At 23.3% G+C, this 27,045-nt stretch overlaps 3 protein-coding genes across 5 annotated transcripts in view; 2 read left to right on the top strand and 1 right to left on the bottom strand.

Annotated features, from left to right (window-relative positions):
- The window catches only part of LOC127280978 (flotillin-2), a 297,326-nt gene extending 281,611 nt beyond the window's left edge, over nucleotides 1-15,715 (bottom strand). Inside the window, exon 1 of one of the 2 annotated variants that reach the window (XM_051304441.1) lies at nucleotides 15,334-15,612. In XM_051304441.1, coding sequence (XP_051160398.1) covers nucleotides 15,334-15,382 — 49 coding nt within the window. In that variant the 5' untranslated portion in view covers nucleotides 15,383-15,612. Of the gene's footprint in view, nucleotides 1-15,333 lie in introns of both variants that reach the window. The other variant, XM_051304438.1, reaches the window with a different exon arrangement.
- Nucleotides 55-12,787, top strand: LOC127280974 (glucose dehydrogenase [FAD, quinone]-like). Of its 2 annotated transcripts, none has more exons than XM_051304433.1 (4): nucleotides 55-157; nucleotides 7,603-8,135; nucleotides 9,691-10,240; nucleotides 10,846-12,787. In XM_051304433.1, the coding sequence occupies exons 2-4, from the start codon at nucleotides 7,607-7,609 to the stop codon at nucleotides 11,633-11,635; spliced, it is 1,869 nt and encodes a 622-aa protein (XP_051160390.1). In that variant the 5' UTR covers nucleotides 55-157; nucleotides 7,603-7,606; the 3' UTR covers nucleotides 11,636-12,787. The 2 variants fall into 2 exon arrangements, with proteins under 2 accessions (XP_051160390.1, XP_051160389.1); XM_051304432.1 differs by lacking the exon at nucleotides 55-157 and adding an exon at nucleotides 332-468.
- Nucleotides 15,716-16,275: 560 nt separating the features above from the next.
- Nucleotides 16,276-26,936, top strand: LOC127280997 (dymeclin). The gene is made up of 12 exons (XM_051304469.1): nucleotides 16,276-16,563; nucleotides 16,811-17,123; nucleotides 19,883-20,086; nucleotides 20,188-20,432; nucleotides 20,652-20,867; nucleotides 21,930-22,111; nucleotides 22,346-22,471; nucleotides 22,827-22,940; nucleotides 23,032-23,244; nucleotides 23,488-23,670; nucleotides 25,682-25,798; nucleotides 26,516-26,936. Exons 2-12 carry the CDS (start codon nucleotides 16,837-16,839, stop codon nucleotides 26,684-26,686), a joined length of 2,058 nt encoding a protein of 685 aa, XP_051160426.1. The 5' UTR covers nucleotides 16,276-16,563; nucleotides 16,811-16,836; the 3' UTR covers nucleotides 26,687-26,936.
- Nucleotides 26,937-27,045: the final 109 nt, after the last annotated feature.

Below are 27,045 nucleotides of genomic sequence, written 5' to 3' on the forward strand. Positions count from 1 at the left end.
AAGATCAAAATCAAAAAAATAGAGGGAAGGGTGACAAAAGATTGGGCTCTAGGACTTACATATTACGTGAGCATCTCTTGAGAAAGCGCATTTCTCTCGTGGATCTCGAACCAGAGACCAGCTCATTACATTTTGCCGTGTATATAAAATTCTCCGAGTAAGTATATACCATAAAACCACATTATAGAGTTGTACAAAGTTGCAAGTCTGTCAAAGTTTATCTAACTTAATTATCGAAATCGATAACAAAATTATCGATTAAAATGTAACTCATTAAAAAAAAAAAAAAAAAAAAGAAAAACATTACACAATTGATCATTTTCCACGATAACACAATTAAAGTGCTTTATAAACAGTGCGGGTAAATAAGAGTTTGAAACCACGTGGTGAGTGTTCAAAGTGTCATCAATGATAAACAAAAACATTGTCTGCTACAGGATTGAAAATCCATATTCAACCAAGGCTTATGTATGCAATTTAATTTATTTATTATTTTGTTTTATTAAATTTAAATGTTTTATTTCTTTTGAATTAATAATTATTGTTAAATTCTAATTTTATTTTAATTTACAATTTTCATTTTTTAAATTTAATTTTACATTCAAAGGAAATTTCTGACAAAAAAATAAATAAATAAAAATTATATTTATCAATAAATGAGTTGAAAAATGATTTACTTTCTAAATTTGAATTAGTGAGAATTTGTTCACTAATTTAAATTAGTGAAATTTTTTTTTACTAATTTTTAGTCATTTTTCACTAAAATTTTGGTTAAAAAAATATTACTAAATGAAATAGTAATATTTTACTAAAAATTAATGAACATTTCTACTAATTTGAATTAGTGAACGAATTCTCAATATAATTCAAATTTAGAGAAAAAAAATATTTTTCTTTTTTGTTATTTAAAATCAATGATTATTTTTTTTTTTTTTTATAAAATACAATTAAAAAAAACACACATTTTTCTCTCATGTTTTCGATTTTAGTAAATTTTATATCTTTTCCTTGTAAATATTGAAAATATTATTTACAAAAAAAAAAAAAATTGTATGATGTCAAAGAATAATAAATATACTCGGTTTTACAAAACACACTATTCAATCTAATTAAATATTTATTTTTACGTACAATCGACTTTCTGTGAAACAGACAATCATTACATCATTGTATACGCGTTTTGGCTTTTATTCAAACTGAACACAATTTCCAAATTGTTTTTGTATTTATTTAAAAAAAAAAAAAAAAAAAAAGAGTTACAAATTGCACAAAACATTCACATAACTCTAAATTATTTTTGCTTTAAAAAGTTTAAAAAAATGCAGAATTTAGAGAGTGGTCGAAAATTTTTATTTTCACTATAACATTTCTTCTGACTAATTTTCTATTTTTCCAGTTAGACAAATTTGTAAATTATTTAAATTCTCGTTAATAAATTTTTGAAATTTGATTTTTTTTTTTTTTTTTTGATAAATGATAATATAGTATTAATATGAAATAAATAATATTTTTTATTTAATGATAAATATTAAAAATATAATATTAATAATATTAATTATTATTATTAGTGCGAACAATTTACATTAATTTCATTTGGATCCTATGAGCCTATAAAATTCCAAAATTATTTCTAATATTAATATAAAAATAATTGGAAAAAATTTTCTGATGACATTTTTAAGGATTTTTTTAAATTTCTGGTTTTCCCTAATCATTAAAATTCGGTGAACTTTTTCCTAATTTCCACCTTTTCCTAAATCTCTCGCCACCCTATATATATATAGAATTGTATATTAAAAAATTTATTATATATCATCTACGTTGAATTATATATTAATAACTGTCTTTTTTTCATATTTTTGCGAGATTCGATGTAAGGGTCAATTATTTAAGATACCAATAGAATGGAAAATCCCAAACACATTTTACACATACATCCTGGACATTTGTTTATTTTTATATAACTACCTTTTATGTAACTAAATAATAAATGGAAAAATTAACACATAACAAGTCGTAAAACGAGTAAAATCTGGACTAACATGTATTGCAAATAGAAAGGATATAAAAGAGTTTAGAAGGATTTATCTCATCAGTAGCAAAAATAAATTACGATTGTCAATTAAATTGTAGTAAAAGATTAAAAATAGTAATTGTATTTAAAAAAAAATCGTAAATTAATCATATACAAATTTTTCTAATTCTAATAATGAGATAAAATAAAACCTCACTTTTTTTGTAGATAATTGTAACTATATTGTTAATTAATTAATTATACAATTATTGCTAAAGTGCAATTTAATTATTAGTAGAGACTCTATGATGTAATTTTATTATCATTAAATATTTGATTATTATAAAAATAAATCACAGAAAAATTGTGAGTTATTAAAATAAGATTCAACGCTTTTATTTTAATGGCAAATTTAAATTAAAATAAGAGATTTGCATTTTATTTTAATATCTCACAATTTTCTGTGACATATTATAATAAAATATTTATTTATTATTATTAAAAAAAAAAAAAAAAAACATTAATAAAATTTGCAAAATTTTTCTTATTCGCCATGAGCACAACTTATGGTGGCGCTATTGTTTAGATGCAAGAATTACTTTTTCTGCTCCCTTACTTTTTTCAAAAAATCAATTTTTTAGTGGAGGTACTAAATGAAAATACAGTTAGCACCTCCACTATAGAAAATTACAAAACTAAAAAATTTCGATTGTACCATAATTTTGGACTATTTATGGGCTCTCAAAATCATCTACAAAATTTTTCCAAAAACCACCCACTCAATCCAAAAACAACCCTCATTAGTAAAAATTCTTCTAACACAAAATCGAATGCACTATAATTTCGGGCTATTTTCCTGCTTATAAAATCAACAACAACTTCTTTTTTTTTAAATCACACCCTGAGTCCAAAAAAACTACCTCACTTTATAAAAAAAATTTCTAACTCAAATTTGACTGCGCGTAATAATTTCGGGCTATTTTCCTGCTATTAAAATCAACAACAAGTTATTTTTTTAAATCTTATCCTAAGTCCTAAAACTATCCCATTTTATAAAAAATAGTATATTATGTGGCAAGCACGTAAAGTAGTACTTTTTAGGTGAGGATGTAATTTTCAGTACGAGCTGTCGTTAGTGCGACGTAGGTGAGACGAAGGCGAGCTGTAGGTGAGATGAAGACGAGCCGAAGGCGAGTCGAGTCGAGCCGAAAGCGAGCCGAGTCGAACCGAAGTCGCACAGACAGCGAGTATTGAAATCATCCGAACCTAAAAATTACTACGTGCGAGCCACATACGCTATTTTTTTCGCCATTGTTATGAAAAAGTGAAACAATTTTAAAGAAAAAAAATAATAAAAATTGATAAATAAAATAAAAGCAAAAAAAAAAATTATGCAAAAATTAACAACTGCCTAAAAAAGACTTTATAGGGCAGTTTACTGCCTAAAAAAGACTTTATACGGCAGTTTGCTGCCTAAAAAAGTCTTTTTTAGGCAGTTGGCCCAAACTGCCTTAAAAAGTGCTACTTTATCTGCCCAAAACAGGCACAAAAAAGACACTTTTTCATGTCAATGGCGAAAAAAAATACTTTTAACGCAAATTTGACTGCCTAATAATTTTGGGCTTTTTTCTTGCTAATAAAATCAGCAACAACTTAATTTTTAAAAACACACACTGAGTCCAAAAACTACCCTATTTTAGAAAAAAAAAAACAATTTGACTGCGTGATAATTTCGGGCTAATAAAGTTCGTCTTTGATGAATACACTTCTATTTACAACATTTTACTTTAAATAAATAAGAAAAGTTAATAAAAAATTTAATTTAATTCTTCCACCATTTAAATAAAAATGAAGTACTGCCGATATTCGTTTTAAAAAGTTTCAAAATAAAGTTGTAAATCAATTTTATAAATTAACTTAAAATTCTCCTTATTAAAGTTTTTTCTCAACTTATAATTTTTTAAATTTCAGAACATATATGTAACATAATCCTAAAATTTATAAATTATTATTTATTTGATAATAGGTAACTAAATTTTAATTTAAATACCAAACATTTTTAAAAAAAATTTTTTTTGTAAGTATAATTCGGGTTGAATTTAAAAATAAAAGATAAATGTTTATACTACACTTGATGGTCAGTTTAAAACACTGACTATGCATGTTTTTCTATATTAGGGTCAATAGGGGTATAAAGGCTTTATATATGTGCTGAAACCAAGAGAAGACCCTCCTAATATGAGCGCAAATGTATATGTATATAGGAATATTAGGGAAATTACTTTAGTATTGAAGAAGAAAATACAAAAATATAGCTACTAATTTATTTAAGAAAAATTCTTCCTAATTAAAGATAATAACAAATTAATTTCTAAAAAAGGAACTAAAATCGATTAAAACAACGCAACAAGAATAAATGAATAAAATAATGCAACTACACTCAGAAAAATAATATTTCTCTCAGAGTTCAATAAATAATTATTTAAAACAAAAATTATTTCAAAGAAAGTTTATTCGTTTTAACAAAATTTATTTGTTTCAAATAAATTTTATGTATCAAAAAAATTGTATATGTTTCAAAAAAATGTTATTTGGTTCAAATAAAAAATAATATTATTTATATCTGAGACAAATATATTTTCATTTAATTAAAATACATTGGTATTTGGTTCGAAAATAAAAAATTTCTCTTTGGGAATCGATGAATTGAAATAAAACTATAATTTACACATTAAAATGTGTTGTAGTGCAAGTTCAATAAACTGTATAAAACCTGTTAAAATAAATGAGCCAAAAGTTCTGAACGTTCAAATGAACAAAATATTTTTTTTAATCTAAAAATTATTAAAAATTATGATGGCAATGTAAAATAAAACAGTAAATTTAACAATTATTAAATTAATAACTTCTTTTTAGATATTTAAAACAATATTTTGTAATAAAATTCGTACTTTAACAAGTTGCAAAACAAATTTCGTTCATTTAATTGTTCAAAACTTTTGTCTCATTAAAATAATTACATTTAAAAAATAAAAATAATTCACGTCCAGAAATTTATTTCAATTAACAAAACCACTTTCGGTACAAAATTATATATAAGAGATCATTTCCTCAGGAATAAGGAAACTTTTTACAATATTATTGAATTAAGAATGTATAATGGAAAAATTTATCGGTTATATCACATACTTAATTTTGAAGTTATTGGATCAGAGAGTCAGCAAAACAAGTTTCATTTAATCTTTAAAAATAAAATCGTTTCTTATAATATAACAAGGAGAAATTTTGTATTCGATTAAAATGTATATATATTATAATGTATTTGAATTTTAATAAAGATATATTTGTCTTCGAGAGAAATATTAAATTATTTGTTTTAGATAAAAAAAAAATTCATTTCTAAAATTTATATTTCAAATAAATATTTATTTCAGCCTTGCCACAAGAATAAATTTTTTCATTTCCTTGACATTTTTTTGAAATTAGAATTGTCCTGACAAATTGTTTTTATAAAATTTAATGAATTGTCATAAAAATCTAATAATCTTTTGAAGTTAGAAAAACTTAAATCAATTAAAATTTAGATAAATTAAAATTTGGATAATGTATATTTTAAGTCAATTAAAATTTCAAATTTATATCAATTAAAAATTTGGATAATTTAATATTTATGTCAATTAAAATTTATACTAATTGAAATTTGGATAGTTTAATATTAAATTTAATTAAATTTGAAAATCAGATCAAAAATTAAATCCAATTAAAAATTTATATAATTCATAATTCAAGTTAATTAAAATTTGGACAAATTAATATTCGGATAATTTGATACTTAAATAAAAAAAAAATGCGTTAAATGAATAAATAAATAAAATTTAAATAATTGAAACTTAAGTCAATTAAAATTTAGATAAATTAAAATTTAGATAATTTGAAACTTAAATCAATTAACATATAGATAAATCTCATTTCAAGACAATTAAAATATGGGCAAAAATTGAAATTTAAATGAATTTTTTGTTTTTACCAATAAAATTTAGAATTGATTGAAAGTTGTATCACTTGAAATCAAGGTGTCTAACAAAGATTGAGAAAAAAATTCCCTGACTTTTCCCTGACATTTTTTGATTTTTCCCTGACTTTTTAATAACCTTATTTCTGCTTTTTTTTTGGACAAAAATATGGTTACTGACTAATTTAACAATATATTAATACCTAACGGTAGTAACAAATGTTAATAAAAACCATTCAAGTTTTTTTAGATTTAAAAATTTTTAAATTCACAAAAAATTTTAATTTTTGAAGAAATTTACAGAAATTTCCCTGACTTTGAATGGAATTTTCTGAAATTCCCTGAAATTTGGATAAATTAAAATTTGAGTTTTCCTAAAAGTATCAAATTGAGACCAAAAATTGCATCAAATCTTTGCAATGTTTTGATGCACATAAGTTATATCAAAAAGAGATCGTTTTGTGTATCATTTTTAGAAATGATACACGAAACGGTCTCATTTTTTGATGCAAAAAATTTAATCAATTTATATCAATCATGACCGAATTGAATCGACTCAAAATTAAACGAATTTTTTTCAGATATTTTGGTAATAGTACAATTGCGGAGACCATTTCACTATTTAATTTGAAAATGAAAATAACAGAAAATCAAAGACAATATGCAATTCGATAATTAAAAAGTGATTCAAATTCAAAATGGCAGATATAAAATAAAAAATTAATAACTTTTTAAAAATTTAATCGCCATATTGGATCCGCCATTTTGAATTTTGAAAATCTGACATCAGATTAATAATCAGTGACCCCGAAAACCCCCAGATACCAAGTTTTATAAAATATTAATAATTTTTAAAAGATATCTTGACACTTTTCATTTAGGGATTGTTTTCACTCCTAAAAACGACAAACGACTTGATTTAGCAAAACGGCCAGATACGGGTATTTTTTTTGGGGTCCTAGTTTCCGAATTGTGTCGGACGGTGTTATCATTTTATGCAGAAAATACTCACGATTTTGTCAAAAATGAAATGGCAAGAGCACATTATCAAATTATGAACGTTTACTTTTTCTTTTGTTCATTTTATAATATTTCGAAATGAAGGCGAAATATTTGGCCTAAAAGTTGTATATTTTAACAAAATTTAAAGGGTCCATTACTAATTGCTTTCGTTGTTGTACCGGAGCCTGCAACGAAATTAATTTATTAGTACCGAAAGTTACTATCGTGTTACACATAAATTACTGACCGACGACCTACTGATGAATTGTCAAAATTGTGAACAATAATCAAATGTCAATTCTCCAACATCCTTTAAACTAATAAATTATTTTTTAACATTCCTGAGCTTAAAATCAATGTTATTACATTGTAAATTTAATTATTCAATTAAATCCGAATCATTAAAAGGGCCAGTTTCATTAACTCCGGCTAAAAGTTAATTAGCAATTAAATCTCTATAACCGACCAATTATGAGCGGTTAAATTGGTTTTAATCGCTATAATTAATTTTTAACCGGAGTTAGTGAAACTGGTCCTAAATAATTTATTTATCATATATAAATATTAATTTCAGAAAGATGCTTTCTCCAGTATTATTACTTTTTATTCAACTTCTCATGATTGGATCGTTAACAAAAGGACAAACTATTTTTGATCTACTCAACAGCTCTAAACAAATAACAAATAAAATTGTCTCAAATGTAACGGGCAAATATGATTTTATTGTGGTAGGAGCTGGATCAGGTGGTTCTGTAATTGCCAATAGACTCTCCGAAAACAAAAAATGGCGAATACTCTTATTGGAAGCTGGAAATCCCGAGGGTGTACTTAATCAAATTCCACTATTGGTCAGTTATTTTCAATTGACCGACTACAATTGGGGTTATAAAGTTGAACCACAAAATAACGCATGCTTGGGCATGAATAATAAGCAATGTCCATGGCCAAGAGGAAAATCACTCGGCGGTACAAGTACATTGAATTATATGATTCACACAAGAGGAAATAAATTGGATTATGATTTATGGTCACAAATGGGAAATGAGGGCTGGTCATATAATGAAGTATTGCCTTATTTCAAAAAAAGTGAAAAATTCAAAGTTCCAGGTGAGTTTTTTTTTTTTTTTAGGGTGTCCAGAAAATTTTTGACAAGAAAATATTTCAGTTCATTTCAGAGATGTATAATGCTTAAAATTAATTTATTAGAATTTTTAATTGATACAATTTCATTAGATAGAATTTTCTTTTAACTGAATTTTTATTTGTTCGAATTATTTTTTGATAGGATTTTGCATTTAACCGATTTTCTATATAGGTATTAAAAAATTTTTAAACAACCAAAAATTCATTTAACAGAATTTATTTTTGATCTAATTTTTATTTGACAAAACTTTCATTTGTTCGAATAAACATTTCGGTGCGAATTTTAAAATTAACCAATTCAAATGTTATGGGTAATTTCTGATTTTGGTTAATTTTACAAATTAGCGCCGAAATGTTTATTCGAGAAAATGAAAGTTAAGGTAAATTAAAATTCGCCCAAATAGAAATTATGTTAAATAAATTTTCAATTGTATAAAAATTCTGTAATATAGAAAATCGGTTTAATGGAAATTCTGTCAAAAAATAATTCGAACACATATAAATTCGTCTATAAAAAAAAACTACCAAATAAAAATTGTAACAAATTAATTTTATAGCCACTTTTCTTTAATAAAAACTAAAAATTATGTATTAAATTATTAAGTATCTGTTAAGCAAAAATATTTTTTTGCATTCTATTTTTCACTTTAAAATTTAAGATAAATAATAACGACTCAGTATAATAGCATGTTTCATTTTTAAAATTTCACTCAATGAAACTGATTGCCACGTTTGAATGACTTCTGAGAACATTTTTTTTCTTTCTTTTTCTTTTTTTTTTTTGAAGAACAATCACTTTCTTATATAAATTACAAAATTACACTTTATAAAATAGAGTAATTATTTCATTTACTCTTGAATTTCACCAACGTTTTTTTTTGTACATAATCACAGGCTTGTATAGTACATAATTGTTACACGGAATGCAAATTAACTCCTTGCTTACTTTTCACTTTCAAAGAATACTGGATTTCTGGCATCACAATAAACTTATTAAAATTAAATTTGTATAATCAATAATGAATTATAAATATTATTTTTTCTTCAAATTACGAATGTAAAGTAACACAAATAATTTCATTTAATAAATAAAATTAAATAGAAAATTAAAAAATTAAATTTCTCGTGTTTTCTTTTAATATTACTTAAAAACCAAGGTTTCTATAGCGATGCAGAAATGGAAAAGTATATTTACACTTTCTGCCGCACCCTTTTAATTAAGAAAATATAGTTAATGAATCGATTGTTTTCTTTCATGCTTAAATGTATTTTTAAACATCTGTCAAATTTTAATCAATAGATTTTCAATTCTAATTTATATAATTTTCCCCTAAAATCATCAAAAACACAAGTTACAATAATTAATTATTCAAAAATTTCATTTCAAATAAATATTTATTTGTTAGTAGTGAATTAAATAAATTTCAAATGAATATCAAAAATTAAATAATAAGAATAAATATTGTTAAAATATACAAAATTTTAAAAATATTTGTTGTACAAATAAAAATTATTTTAGGAATCGAGAATTCAACGTATCATGGAACCGATGGTTATTTATGCGTTGAACATGTGCCATATCATTCAGAATTGGCAACAGCATTTTTAAAAGCGGGCAAACAATTAGGATACAAAATCAATGATCCAAATGGTGTGGATCAAATTGGATTTTCTTATATTCAAGTGAATATGGATCGTGGTGCAAGATGTAGTGCAGCAACAGCTTATTTGAAAGTTAATCGACCAAATTTAGAAATAATGACCGGTACAAGAGTGACAAAAGTTCTAATTAATAAAAATAATCAAGCCTATGGAGTGGAATTTGTGAAAAATTCAAAAAAACAACGTGTCCTTTGTACAAAAGAAGTTATTCTTTCAGCTGGTACAATAGATTCAGCAAAATTATTAATGCTCTCAGGAATAGGACCAAAGGAACATTTAGATGAATTAGGAATTCCAGTGATTCAAAATTCAAAAGTTGGCTACAACATGTACGAACATATTGGATTTTTGGGACTTACATTTATGGTTAATCAGAGTGTGACACTATTACAAAGTACACTTTCCAGGTATGGACAATTATTTTTAATTAAACAAAACGTCTAAATTATAACACTCCTCCACATTAGACCTAAAAGAATTATTTTCGTGACGAATTTAAAATTATAAAATTTTTATTTAGCAGAATTTTATAAAGTGGATGAGCCTAATTTTCATATCTACTTTATAAAATTCTGCTGAATAAAAAAATTTTGATAATTTTTAGTTAGACATTAAAATGTACTAGGAACTTGTATCCTTCACTAAAAAAAGGGTTTGGTTTTACAAAACGTTTGAATTTAAAATTTATTTGTTGCGTCAACAAAATGTTGATCGTCCCAACCAAACTTTAGTTAAGACAACAAAAATTATTTTCTAATTTTGCTAGTGTCAACCAAAGTTTCATTGAGACAATCAAAATTTTGTTGAGTCAACAAATAAATTTTAATTGCCTAAATACCAACTAAAAGTTTTGTTGTCAAAACCAAACTCTTTCTTCAGTGTTTAATAAAATTTCTCAAAAAATGTTATACCCAAATATTTTGTCATTTCAAAGGAAAGTTTGAGAGTTCTAAAAAAATTTCTTTTCCCCCATATATTCTAATGTAAAAATAACTATTTTTCCAAATTACAGACCATCGAATGTGTTTCAATATATCGCACACAGAAAAGGTCCAATATCAATACCCGGTGGTGCTGAAGCATTAGCTTTTATTAGAACAAAATATGCTCAAGATTCACGGCCCGATGTTGAACTTTTATTTGCATCGGGATCATTACATTCGGATGGTGGATTATTTTTAAAACGTGGTCTTGGAATATCAGACGAACTTTATAACACTGTTTATAAGCCAATTGAAAATAAAGACGCCTGGTCAATATGGCCAATAATGCAACATCCACGTAGTGTAGGACGATTAAAACTTAAATCAAAAAATCCCTTTCAAGCACCAATTTTAGAAACGAATTTTTTCACTCATCCAGCCGACGTTGAGATTATCCTCGAGGGCTTAAAGCACGCTATTAAAATTTCAAAAACCGAACCCTTTCAACGTTATGGAACACGTATACATGATATTAAAATTCCAGGTTGTGTGAATTTTGAATTTGCCAGCGACGATTATTGGCGATGTGCAATTAAACATTTGCCATCAATGATGAATCATGAAATGGGAACAGTAAAAATGGGATCAAAAAATGATCCAAATGCAGTTGTTGATGCGGAACTTAGGGTACATGGTGTTGAGAGATTGAGGGTGGTTGATGCCTCGGTTATGCCAACCATGACCACAGGGCACATAAATGCGGGTATTTTCATGATAGGGGAGAAAGGCGCCGATATGATCAAACAAACATGGACGACGATGAATAAACATACGACAACGACAACGACGACATCGACAGCAGAAAAATATTACTACTAGAAAGCTACTGCTGTTGCATATAGCATAAGTTATTTATATGGAATTAATTTCCACACAAATTAAAGAAAGAAAAAGCGAGAATTTAACCTCCATGAAGTTAGCGTCGACGCTCAGCGTTGAAAATTATTTTTCACGAAATCAAAAATATCAAATCATTTTTAAAAAAGATTTGAGTTTACACAATACCTTAAAAAATATTTCTCTCAAGGAATTATTTGGACCAAAAATCTTAAGGTGCTTTTATACCTCCAGTATTTTGGTCAAGCAATCGACTGGATTGGATTTTCACGTTTGTATCACTGAATTTGATTGGCTCTGACAAATATTAGATTTTCATCGTGAAAATTGAATTTTGTTAGAGCCAATCAAATTCAGTGATTCCTTCGTGAAAATTCAATCCAGTCGATTGCTTGACCAAAATACTAGAGGTATAAAAGCACCTTCAAAAAAAAGTAATTTTACATTTTTTGGTCATGTGAAAAATAATTTTCGGCGCTGAGCGTTGACGCCAACTTCATGGAGATAGAATTTAAAAATAATTATTCACGTCTAGATATAAATTTTTGGGACGCATGAATGAGTTCTAAAAATTTAGAATTTTCATTTAAGAGAATTTCTTTAGATAGAATGTTCATTGAACCGAATTTTTATTTGTTCCAATTATTATTTTGCAAAATTTTCATTAAATCGAATACAGAATTTTTATATAAACGAGAATTCACTTCATAGAATTTTTATTTGTCAGAATTTTTATTTGCTCTAATTTTCATTTAACGTTACAGCCATTTTAATAAATTTTTATTAGGTAGAATTTCAATTGCATAGAATTTTCTTTTAGATAAATTTTTGATAGAATTTCCTTATAACCGAATTTTTATAATACAGAATTTATACTTAACCAAGAAAATCATTTAACAGAACGACAGAAAGATTTCGGTCCGATTTTTTAAAAAATAACCAATCACAATTTTATGGATAATTTTTTATTGTTTACTTTAAAAAATCGTGCTAAAATATTTCTGACGATTATTTGTTCGGTAATTTGCAATTTCGAAGAAATAAAAATTTTGTTAAATGATTTTTCGGTTAAGTATAAATTCTGTAATATAAAAAATCGGTTATATGGAAATTCTATCAAATAATAATTCGAACAAACATAAATTTCTCTAGAAGAATATTCTACCAAATAAAAATTATACTTAGTAAAAATTCATTTAAATGGCTATTATGTTAAATGAAAATTCGAGCGAATAAAAATTCTGACTTTTGAATTTTTTACACTTTAAATTCATACTTTACAAATAAATAAAAAAAAAAAAATAATAAAATTATTTTTGTGATGTTGATATTTTCAAAATCATTTTTGCAAAATATAATTTTTTTTCAGTACTCGTCAACAACTTTGGTTGTAACATAATAGATTAAGACTTCTATACAATATTGAAATTAAAGAATTAAAAAAAAAAAAAAAAGATGGATAAGATCTTAATGTTTTGAATAGAAGAGAAAATTTATAACTTTTTTTTCTCGTTCATTAATATTTCAAAGTTTTATTTTTAAGCTTCATTACCAGACATGCAAGAAATGTTTTTTTTTCCCCATTCTCATCATTTATGATAACATTATTATTACACACGCTAGTTACTATATTTTTCCATAAAGCGAGAATCGATTTTAATTTGTAAATATTCTAGTTATCTATATTTAAGTGGAAAAAAAAAATTGTTAAGATTGAAAATAATTTATTTGTTTTTTTTTATATTGTAACATTTTTCGTTATATATTTTTATAATAAAAAAAATATTTAAAAATCTATCTTCAAATGTAGTGAATTCAATGAGCCTAAGTTTTATTTTTAAATATTACGACACATAAAAAACAAAAAAAAAATCATTTATTTACTAAGAGAAAAAAAGACCTCCATGACGAAAAAAAATTTTTAATTTTATAAATTAAAAAAAAAAAAAAAAAAAATAGTTCATCAAATATGCTATGAAATTATAAATATTTTTAAAGAGGAATTAAAACTCGAAAAATGTAGAACTTTTTGAAAATTAAATTTTTTTTATCATAAAGTTTCTAAAAATAAATTAGAAAAATTGTTTTTCAATGTAAAAATAAAAAGTTTTTAAATTTTAGAGTTATTGCCATAAAAAAAAATTTAAATAGATTATATAAAATGAAATAAAACTATTATAAATACGACCTGGAGTTTTTTCTCACTTTATTCTATTTTCACGAATATTACTGTCTGAAATAACAAAATCATTCGCGTTCAGAAATTAATTATGTATATATGATAATTAAACCTTGTGTGTTTTTCCCTATTTGTTATATCCACGAATATTACCGCCTGAAAGAACAAAACTATACGTTCAGAGCATAATTATGTATGTCAATTAATAATTCAAAAATAATTGAAAAAATTATGCCTATAATCAACAACTATTTTATTTTTTGAGTTCAATTAAACTTAATCTTTTCTTCTGCAACAACGAAAGAAATGTTGAAAAATTCGAAGAAAAAAATCTATTTTAATTTTTCGCAAAAATAAATAATTTTCTAAATTAAGAAGAAAATATTTAGATAATAATACTAGATCGAATGTCAAATATTGAAACAATCAAACATAACCTAAATAACCGTACCTTTAAAAATGAAGAAAAAAATTTATTTCAAAAATATTTAAAAAATAAACGTTAAAACGTGATTACTAGTACCATGTGTAATTTTACGCAATCACGTTTGATTTATATTTATCAATGCAAACAATAATTATCTTTTAATTGTCTCTCGATCATTCACATAATACATACTTGCTCATCACTTATTGTTTACCTAAAATTGTAATTCTCAGAAAATATTTTTAGAAAAAAAAAAAAAAAAACAAAATCTATATTCTTTAAGAAAATAAGAAAGTCAACAGAATTTATTAAATTACATATATGTGAATCATTGCTTAGAATGTGTGAATCATATACTCGCTTATCAATGAAAGAAAATAAAAATCTAAACTGTCAACGTAAACTTTAAAAAGAAGTTTTTTCAATAAAAAATTTCTGAATGTAAAGTAATCAACTATTTTTCATCATTCTTAAAAAAAATGTAAAACAATATTTATCTACATAAAAAAATGCACTAAAAAATAAATTTCCATCAATATATATTATGCATTTTTCAATTTACTCAATTATTTATCGATTATTCAATTTATTTTACTTAATTTCTACATTGAGAAATTTATAATTAAAATTTTATTATCACATCAAAAAAAAAATTTGTTTTTAAATTAATAAAAACAACAACAAAAAAAACATTCAGTAATACTTTTTCAACCCCTATATAAAGAAAATTCCTAGTACCCTTAACCTCAAAATTCATGTCCCACGCAAATAATATATCTATCAACAAGAATAATGAAAAAATAAAATTTTTTTAATACTTTTAAATATTGTGTAATATTAAACGCATAAAACAAAGTATATTTCCTAGAAAAACTCAATTGAAATTTATGACATAAAATAGTAACCTCAAAATATTCTGCGTACTGTATATATAGTATATATATAGTATTTTACGACGAAGAATAGTATTAAATTCATAAAAAGATGTAAATACATCAGAATTTTATAAAAAAATAAAAAATTGTTTTTTTTTTTTTATAAAAATATATAAAACATTTGTTTACAAATTCATACCTGATACTACAAGCGCTTCATTTGGTCCGCAAGTGTAGATATTTCCCATGTTTCTAAGCTCCAAAAAGAATGTACAAGCAAAAACAAGCCGGCACTTTATTGACACAATCGATGCTCACTAGTTTTCACTGAATTGACAACTTTTTCCTCAATTAACACTGACACGACACTATTTTTTAATAAAAAAAAATTTATCACCGTTTGTAAAAAGGGTTGTGCCGATCTCACACCAAAAGCCACATTCGTTTTCTGCTGTGACCCTCTTTTAACTTCATAGAGCTTACAAAACAGTGTTGCCAATATAACAAAATGACAAAAAGCGTTATTTTTTTTTTTTCTTTTTTGTTTGAAAAATTATTATAGAAATACTTAATTTTTATAATATTAAGAAAATTATATTTATAACTTTTTTTTATTTATTATATATTTTATTATGAAACTATTTTTGTTATTCTTTACTATGGAATAGAGAGAAAACACACACAATTGTTATATACAAATTTTCCCGAAATTTTTAGCCCTCAGTTCTAAAATATATAGGATTTTTTATAATATTTAAAAACTCATTAATTCTGATATATAAATTTATATTTTTCGTTATATTGCAACTTTTTCTAATAAATATTTATATTTTTCTTTTTAAAAAATAAATTTCTAATAATACAAGCGCGTCAGTGGCGCCACCCACAATAAAAAATCAGGAGCGACGCATTATAATTTAGTGCCCTAAACAAAAAACAAACTGTATCTACATTCACTCACCTTGTGAATTAAAATTATTTATGCTAATCATAAAAGTCAGTTGAATTTTGTATTTTTATGACTATTCTTTTGTTTTTAATTATTAATATAACATTAAAATTTTTCAAACAATTTGTATATTACCCAATAGAGTCGCCCCTGTATATATACTAGAATTTTTTGACGCGCTGTCATCGGCGCATTTATTTCATTATAACATATAGGAAAAAATTTATTATAAAAATTTGTAGGTTATCCGCACAAATAAAGTTCCTTTTGACGTAAATTTAACAAGAAAAAAAAACTCAAAAGAACATTAACAAAGTTAGTGATTTAATTTTTAACAAATACGGATTTTGTAACATGTGCAAAAAAGAATTTAGGTGCAAAAAAAAAAGTCGTCACGTCTACTGACATAATGACAGATTGACGTGTACTAATTTAATCATTATTATAACAAAAGCAAAAAAAGTAAATCAATTTCGAAAAGTAAGAAATATTTTTTTTCAAATGTCTTTCTATGTAAAATTTAGGTTAAGTTTTATTTCTTAAAAATAATTTCAATAATAGTTTTTATAAATAAATAAGTTTTGTTTTTAATTTTAAGGTAAATAACATTTTTATATATACAATAATGTTAATATTTCTTTTTTACTAGTATTTTAGATGTCGTATGTTTGTATCGTAAAAATTTAATTTTTTGATAAAAGAATCATTTTTATTTTTTTTTTTGCAGGAAAGTAACAGAAAATCAAAAAAAAAATGGGTGCAACTCCCAGTCGACATGATGATTTATCAAAAAATTCATACCTGGAACGTTTTTGTAGTAAGGAACCTATAATGCCGAACGATATATTTTGGAATAGATTTTTATCATTTAATATACGTCCGCCTTTAACGAGAACCGATCAAATTGAACTTGATTCTCGATTAGATATAACATGCCAAAAGTTGCTGGTCAACAATCATACAACTGGGAATATAGGTTCTTTAATTGAAGTCGCACTTTCGAGGATGGCTGAATTGCTTCTTTCGAAACAATCTGAAAAGTAAAAAAAAAAAATAATTTAAATACAATTAAATTAGTTCAAAATTTAAATACAATTTTTACAAATATTCCAGGGTCAAAATTTCTTGAAATCAGCATAGAAAATAAAAAATATTTAATATATATTAAAAAAATATTTAAAAATTAAAATATATATATATATTTTTAAAAAAATATTTTTTTTTAAATCGAAATATAGAAAAAACAGTTCTATTAGACCACAGAAATGTTTCTACCAAGCGAAAAAAAATTTTTTTTTTCCGTTTAAAATTGTAAATTTAAAAAAAAAATTTATTTTTTTCATAATTTTTTTTTTTTTATGTTCTGCGCCTTTTAAAAATTCGAAAAAAAAATCCTAAAATACTCTTAAAACTCTAAGAATTCGAAATCCGTTGAGAAAATTTATGTGCAGTTATAATTTTAATAGTAATGATAAAAATTGTGTTGCGCGGCATACAGCATTGTCGAGACACATAAATTTCCTCAACAGATTTCGAATCCTTAGAGTTTTAAGAGTATTTTAGATTTTTTTTTTTCGAATTTTTAATAGGCACAGAACATAAAAAAAAATTTAATTGTTTATAAACAATTTATTAAAAAATTATGAAAAAATTATTTTTTTTTTAAATTTATAATTTTAAACGGATGTCTATTTCCTCCCCTTTGTGTAGCCGTTTGATTTATTGTAATCGGTCCATTCGTGTACGAGAAATAAGCATTTGTTTAAAAAATGACCAAAAAAAATCATTTTGCAATAACTTCTGTAAAAGAAAAAAAAAATTTTTTTTCGCTTGGTAGAAACATTTCTGTGTTCTAATAGAACTTTTTTTTTTTATATTTCGATTTAAAAAAAATATTTTTTATTTTCTATGCTGATTTCACGAGTTCTGACCCTCCAGTTTTCCAAGTTTCAATATAATTTAACAGAGTAGCCACAAATAAAGGAAATTAAGAAAATTAAACAAATTTTCAGAAAAAATCTATAAAAAAAAATTAGAAATATACACTTCCTGAATGCGTAAAATTTTTTAACAAATTTACGAAGCTGAAGTACGCAACGTTTATGATAAATGATTTTTAAAGAAATAATTTTTTAAAATGAAAAATTCTATATTTTTTTGCTTAAAAAATATTTTTTTTATTGTTGATTAATGAATACTACAAGAAATATTTTTTAGGCAAAAAATTATAGAATTTTTTGTTTTAAAAAATTATTTCTTTAAAAATCGTTTATCATAAACGTTGCGTACTTCAGCTACGTACAAATTTTGCCTTTAGAAAGAATCAGAGTTTATCACCTTTTCATTTTTTTTTTCACCGATTTAAAATTTTTTCACCTATTTCATCTATTTTGATAATTTGTTACAATTTTCACCTTTCTCATGATTCAATTAATTTGCGAATATATTATTTAAAAAAATTTATTTAAGTTCAGGAACGTTGAAAAATTATTTTTTTAATTTATTAAGAATGTTTTTTAACATTCCTGAATTTATATAGAAAAAAAAATTACAGATTATCATCATTTTGATGTGCCTGAAGTTCCGAACGTTTAAATGAACGAAATAATTTTTTGTTCTATAAATTTTTTCAAAATTACTTCAGCAATGAAAAATAAAAAAGTATATTAAACATTTAATAAATTATTAATGTATTTTTGAATACAGAAAGCAATATTTTATAATAAAATTTGAAAGTAAAAACCTAAGTAAATAAATTTTTCGTTCATTTGAACGTTCAGAACTTAAGGCACATTCATTTTGCTATAAATGATTCAATTGACCCAAAAGCTTGAATTTATCAAAATTTTTCATCGATTTAACAATTATTTAGGTTAATTTCAATAAATTTAAATTAATTCAAAATTCATTCAATTCAAAATTAAATTTTGTACAAATTTTATTTAATACAAATTTCAATTAAAATTTCACGTGATACAAACTTTTAATTAACTCAATAAGAAATAATACATCCAGTGATAATATTCAAAAGAAAATTTTTTTTCACGAATTTAAAATAAAATTAATAAAATTTGATGTGAAATAAATATATATTTTTTTAATTCAGAAATTCCTGAAGAAAATTTTTCATTTTAATTAATTCTAATTTTTATTTGTCAAAATAAATTTATTAATTCAAATTTTAATTAAATGCAAATTTAATCAATCAAAACTTAAAAATGAACGAATCAGAATTACAATATTTCCAAATTTTAATTGTCTTAAATATTAAATTATCTAAATTTTAATCGATATAAATTTCAAATTTTTTTAATTTCAATTTGTACAAATTTAAATTGGCTTAAATTTTAAATTATAAAATTTTTTACTATTATTTAAATTTTAATTAATTTAATTTTCAATTTATGAAAATTTTGATTAATTTAAATTTCAAGTTATCCAAGATTCAATTTACCCAAATTTTAAACTATTAATTAATGCTTCAATTATTGATGAAATTGTAATACAAATTTTTTGGATTTAAATTTAAAATAGATAGAAATTAGTTATTTTGCACGTTAATTGGTTTAACTATCAGTTTTTTTTATCAACTTTTTGTTACATATTTTCGGTAATTAATTAACAATTATTTTACTTATTTAAAAAAAGAAACTGTGATCCGTGTTCTAGTGAAAATAGTGAAAACTAGCGTGAAGTTGAAAAATATTTTTTTGTGGCAATTCTGTTTAAATTTAAAAAATTTTAATGATTCTGAAATAATATTTTCTGCCTTCTTTTTTATTCTCTTTCTCTTTTACAGTATTGTTTATACATGGCAAACATACAATTCTTTGTTTGCAATTCGATGTGTTTTAAAGTACTTTATCGAAACAATAGGAGAAAACGAAATGGTACAGCACACAGAAGTGCAAGCTATAGAATCGGAAATACAAGATGCAATTCCTATTAGATTGCAGTCATTTTTCGAAGCTCTGAAAGATGTTATTGTCAATGTTCCCTTAAGGTTTGAAGAAATAAATATTTAAATATTATAATATTTCAACAACAAAATTCAAATTATTTAAACTAGACAAACATGTTTTTTTTTTTTTCATTTTTCGACAGTGATCTTACCTATTTGGTACATTTGGAAGCAATAAATTGTTTACTTGTACTATTATCGGTGCAATTATTTTCACAAACATCGGCGGAATACAGTATTTGTTATCGAATAATAATGCATCAGGAGCAGAGTGCATTTGCTCCAATTATTATTTGCACATTATTAAATAATTTTATTCAACAAGAGCATGCACCACCTGGATTACTTACTCAACCCCATGGAAGCAGTCTTGTTCTAAGTATTGCCGGTAAAGTTCGAAAATTGTCTTCATTTAGTAAAAATTTAAAAATGTAGTTTTTTTCAAAAATTTGTTCACAATTTTAATGCTTTATATTGAAATACAAAATTTTTAGGTTTTTTTTTTTTTTTTTTTTTTTTTAATTACAATTATTGAAATAGAATAATAAAAATTAATTAATGATCATCTAAACATTTTGCTAAATATAAATTTTGATACTTTTTTCAGCGGGATTATGGAATGTCATCACGCTTGGAATAGGAAATAGTCGGAAAAATGTACAAATAAGTAGTGGAGGTGCAAACGAGGAAATAGAACGAAAAAGAGACACTGAAACCCCATTAGCTAGTCAATCATTGTTATTGTTACTAGTATTGACAAATCACTGGACAACTTCCCATAATCCTTATAGAGATGCATTATTTTCTTTTACAGATGTGCCAGGTGATTATATATTCAAAAATTTAAAAAAAAAAATTTTTTTTTACTTTTTTTCTAAACTAAAAATTAAATTATGAAAATTTAATAATAAACAAATACCTAAATGAAAATATTAAATTTTTATAAAAAAAAAAGAAAAAGAAAAATAGATGCATTAAATTCTTAATATCTTATTAATAAAAATTTAATACAAAAACATTCATTCAATTTTGTTTTGAATAAATAATAAAAATTATTTTGAGCACAAATAAAATAACAATAAATGAAACATAGGCAATATTTATATAATTTTTTCAAATTTTAAAAATTTACAGATATACATTTAAAAAAAAAACTTATTAATTTTTATATACAAATTATTTTCATTTTATATTAAATTATTTTTGTTGGAGGATGAAAAAACATTCAGTATCATAATTTTAACAGCAAAAACAGCAAATATTGGTTCTTTTTTAAAAATAAAAATATTCGAAAAGTGATTTTTAAACAAAGATATATAAAACTCGCAAAAAGGAAAAGAATTTAAATTAATTAATAAGAAAAATTTGAATTAAGAGAAATTAAATTGTGAAGTAATTGAATTTTACAAAAATTCTTACTTACGTTTTAAATATTTAAACTTTTTAAAATAATTACAACTTTTAATACAATTACATTTATTAACTTATGGAATGAATAGTTGAATTTAAAAATATTTAAATACAAAAAAATTTAATTTTTAATATTTATTTATTTAGATTTTCAAACAAAAAATTGAATTTAAAAATTCTATTTTCTAATAGAAATTTCTATAATTTCTACGAATGAATTAAAAAATTGTTTTTTATTGTTAATGAATTATTTTTGTTAAATTATTTAAATATTTGTTGAATTTGGAAAAAAAAATTTAATTATAATTTGATTTAAAGGAACAGTTGTAAATTTAAAGTATGTGTTCAATTTATAATTCTTTAATTTATGTAAAAAAAAAATGAAAAATTGTTTTATAATTTATTCAAAATATAATTGACAGAATGTTCTATCTTTATAAAATTAAATATTAATAATTCAATCAATTTTTTCCAGATGATAATTCTGCGGCCCAATCGAAAGTGATTCCTTCATTTAGATTTAATTTCGATAAATTGTATAATACTATTTGTAAAATAACAAATACTGACGAGGTAACGCTACTTTTATACATGCTTTTATACAGAAATCCAAATGTCAAGCAATATATTATGAAACGAGACGATATTCAATTATTGGTAAGTACAATATTATTTTTCTAAATCAGAAAATTTTCTTACAATTCTTGCAAAAATTTAACGAACTTATTTTTATTTTGCAAAATTTATTGTTATAAAAATAAATACGGATAATTCGAATTTTTTTTTTTCAAATCAAATTTATAAACATTAATTTAAAAAATTGAAGATTAAAATTTTTAATTTTCCAAAATCAAATTTGAAAATATAATTTATATTTTTGTGTTTTTTTAGGTGATACCAATTTTAAGAATTTTGTACAACGCACCAGACAATACATCTCATCATATTTACATGTCCCTTATTATTCTTTTAATTTTAAGTGAAGATGAATTATTTAATAAAAGAGTCCACGAGATCGTAAGTAGAATTTCTATTGACATTATAAAATGAATTTTATCTTCAATTATTCTATTTCTTTTATTACTTCGTTTTATTTCATTTTATTTATTTTTCTGCTCAATGTTTTAATTTCTAATATTTTATTATTATATTAAATAAAAAAATAATAATAACATATAAAAATAAATTTTTTTTATTATTTAAATTAAATTAAATGTAATTTAATTTCATATTTTATACTTTAATTTTGTATATTACTTTATATTATCATTTTTATTCACTATTAGTTTTTTTTAAGTTTGCGGGCAAAAAGAAATTGTAAAACTTTCGAGCTTATAATTTTTATGAAATTAAAATTTGCAAATTTTTTCAGACGTTAAAAGGAATAACTTGGTATACGGAGAGATCGATAAGTGAAATTTCTCTTGGTGGATTATTAGTTCTTGTAGTAATAAGGACAATTCAGTATAATATGCTAAAAATGCGTGTAAGTTTGATTTTTTGTTTCTTTATCCTCAACATTATTTTTGTTTATCAAACGTAATTAAATGAAAATTTTCTTTTTCTTTAACGATTAGGATAAATATTTACATACAAATTGTTTGGCTGCTTTGGCAAATATGTCAAGTCAATTTAGAAATTTGCATCCTTATGTAAGTCAAAGACTTGTCAGTTTATTTGAGACATTGGCAAAGAAGCATGTTAAATTAGAGACAAAAATTCGCAATCAACCACCATCGAATTCAACTGATCAGGAAAATGCCAATGGAGGCGTTGTGAATGCAGATTTGGTAAAATATTTGTGAATTCCATTAGTTAATTATTCTGAAATAAATAAATCTAAATAAATTATTCTATACATTTAAAAAAAAAAGAAAAAAAAAATTCAATAAGATTTATGATTAAATGTAATGGAAAAAAAATTGCAACAACAAATTAATAATTCATTATGGAATTAAATATAGAAATATTAAAATAATACTGAGAAAATTAAAATTAACGTTTTTTTTTTTATGTTTGAAATTATTTTTCAGATTCAGGACCTAACGATTTTGGAGGAGGTGCTACGAATGGTGTTGGAAATAATAAATAGTTGTTTAACGCATCAATTGCCTGAAAATCCAAATCTCGTTTATACACTTTTATACAAAAGAGAAGTTTTTCAACCATTCACGATGCATTCCGCGTTTCAAGATATTGTTCAAAATATAGAATCGGTAAGAATATTTATAATTATATATGTTTAATTATTTATAATTATTAATTAGACATATTTTATATACGTACCTTAATTAGAAATTTAAGGCTTGATTTGATTTTAGGTTGTGTAATTTCACATAGTCTTAAACGATATAAATATAATATGTTAATAATTAAGTAATAACTACATGTTTCGATTCATTTGAATTCTCATTAGGTTTTATTATTGATTTTAAATTTTTACCATTATTGAAAAAAAAATTAAGTTTGTAAAAGGGCTTTTATGCTCTTTTACAAAAAAAAAAAAATTTTAAAGGGTCATTCCATTATATTTCACCTAAAGTCGTTGCGGCCTAATTTTTAAAAAACTTGGTACTTTCAGAAATGATTCTTTATAATATTTAGGAAACGAAATAAAAAGAATTAAGTTTAAATTTTTATTATTTATCTCAAAATATGTATTTAAAGTGGACAAGGTGCGGAAAAATGTCACCTTTTTAGCATTTAGAAACTTTTTTTAAAAACATAGAAAAATTGTTAAAAGTGTAAAAAAAATTATTTTTTCTTGTTTAGAATCGATTAATTATCTATTTTTTAATGATTAAAGTAGTAAATAAATTAAAATAATATATAAAATAAGTTTTCAAAGTTGGTCTGTCAAATAACCTAATTTTGGGATTTTTATTAATTAATTATTAAAAAGTGGAATTATTAAATAAAATAAAAACTCACTGAATGTAAAGTATTTGCGGTGAACTATCAAATTTTCTTAGCACTTTTTACTTTTTCCATTTATAAATGTAAAAAATCTTGAGTCGAAAATTGGCACTTTGTTGATTTTTCCGATTTTTAATCGCTTGTAACTCTTTTGGTGCAAAATAAAAACTTTTGAAACCTGGCGGAATATTTAAGTTATATCTAAATAAAAACTCACTGTAATTTTCGTGATGGATTTTGATCGAGATTAGAAGAAAATTTAATTCCAAAATTGTACGTATATTTCCAGGTTAATGTATGTAATTTTTCGTCTTTGAAGTAGTGGCCCAACTTCAAGTTTAAAAAAATTACATACATTAACCTGGAAATATACGTACAATTTTGGAATTAAATTTTCTCCTTATCTCGATCAAAATCCATCACAAAAATTTAAGTGAGTTTTTATTTAGATTTAACTTAAATATTCCACAAGGTTTCAAAAGTTTTTATTTTGCACCAAAAGAGTTACAAGCGATTAAAAATCGGAAAAGTCAACAAAGTGCAAATTTTCGACTCAAGATTTTTTACATTTATAAATTTAAAAAGTACAAAGTGCTAAGAAAATTTGAAAGTTCACCACAAATACTTTACATTCGGTAAGTTTTTATTTTATTTAATAACTCCACTTTTTAGTAATTAATTAATAAAAATCCCAAAATTAGGTTATTTGACAGACCAACTTTGAAAACTTATTTTATATATTATTTTAATTTATTTACTACTTTAATCATTAAAAAATAGATAATTAATCGATTCTAAACAAGAAAAAATAATTTTTTTTACACTTTTAACAATTTTTCTACGTTTTTAAAAAAAGTTTCTAAATGCTAAAAAGGTGACATTTTTCCGCACCTTGTCCACTTTAAATACATATTTTGAGATAAATAATAAAAATTTTTAATTAATTCTTTTTATTTCGTTTCCTAAATATCATAAAAAATCATTTCTGAAAGTATCAACTTCTTTAAAAATTAGGCCGCAACGACTTTAGGTGAAATATAATGGAATGACCCTAAATAAACATTAAATTAAATGAATATGAAAAAATTAAAGAAGATTAAAATTTCTTTATATAGACCACGATGGTTGAAAACAGAATTCAATGAATCGAAACATGTTACTATTTAATTCTTAAAATACATATATATATATATATATATATATATATATATATATATATATCGATGAAGTCCATGTAGGAATTAAAATAAAAACTAAAAAACAGAAAACGAATATAGAAATTATTTATTAACAAAATATTAAATTTTGTAGGTAATAAATTTTTTCTCCTACAAATTGGAGCAAAATGATCAGTCTCAAATTGGTGTCAATGAAGTTTTAGCTACCATTCAACAAGGAACTAGTCAATGGCCAAAAGATCGTTTGCGGGTAATTTAATAAATTTAATCAACTAACAATAAATCGCATGCATAAATGAAAAATAAAAAAAATCACTATATCATTTAGAAAAAAAATCTAAAAAACACTGACTTTCTCTTGGATTTCTAAAAATCTTTTTTTTTTTAATTTTTTATTCAGTGTTGATTAAAAATAGGTAGTAAAATTTAAGGCTTCTTTTCAAAAATTAAATCTTTACCGCAAAAAACAAATAAACTCGAATAAATACTAAAAAATAATTATTTTCTCATTTTAATTATTTTAAATTTGTTTTTGAAAATTAATTAAACGTTACAATAATTAACATTTTAAGTAGATAGGTAATTGAATTTTTTTTTTTACATTTGAAATTTTAATACAATTGAATGTAATTTTTAATCAAGTAATAGTGTGAATTAATTAAATATTTTAAAATTTGTTAAATGTGAAAAATATTATAAATTTTTTTTTAATAATGTTATAAATTTTAATTTAGTCAATTTAAAATTTTTTAAATTTATATTCAATATGATAGTTTCTTTTTTAAAAAATAATTTCTTGAAAAAAAAAATTGTAAGAATTTTTTTATTCTCGAAATTTGTACAAACATTGCTAAAACAAAAATGTTTGTATTGATTTTATTTATTTGAACAAAATAATAGATTTTTAAAAATTATCAAAAACCGTAAACTTTTTTTTTTGAAATTCAAAAAATTGTATTTTTTACAGAAATTTCCCGAACTAAAATTCAAATACGTTGAGGAGGAACAACCGGAAGAATTTTTCATTCCTTACGTATGGAGTGTAGTTTGTCAAGGAGCACTACTTCATTGGAGTGCTGAGAATATAAAATTATTTTTACCAAGTAGCGGCGAACAAACGACGATTGTCGTTTGCTGATTGACAATGGATATATTTTCTTTATTTTCCAAGGTGAGCCAATTATTCTTTCAATAATTTTTTTCTTTTCTTTTTTCTTTTAATAGCGCCCATTACTCACCTATACGAACTGCTACTATTATATGTATGGTTAATTGTTTTTTTTGTGTTATATTATAAAAAAAAGAGACTTAAACTAATGAAGCTGGAGACTTAGACTTGTATTTGTTTGTGCAATATTGGTGAGGGATAATTTTTTTTTTTTTTTTTTTCTTGAAATATAAATTGTCTATAATATTATTATTTAATCTTAATTTAAAAAACACCTATATTTAAGTTTATATGAACATTGTAAATTATCCTTTAAAATAATATTTATG

This window comes from Leptopilina boulardi, unplaced genomic scaffold (assembly GCF_019393585.1).
Source record: "Leptopilina boulardi isolate dan_hultmark-lab unplaced genomic scaffold, ZJU_Lbou_2.1 LbouV2_259, whole genome shotgun sequence".
Taxonomy (NCBI): Eukaryota; Metazoa; Arthropoda; class Insecta; order Hymenoptera; family Figitidae; genus Leptopilina; species Leptopilina boulardi.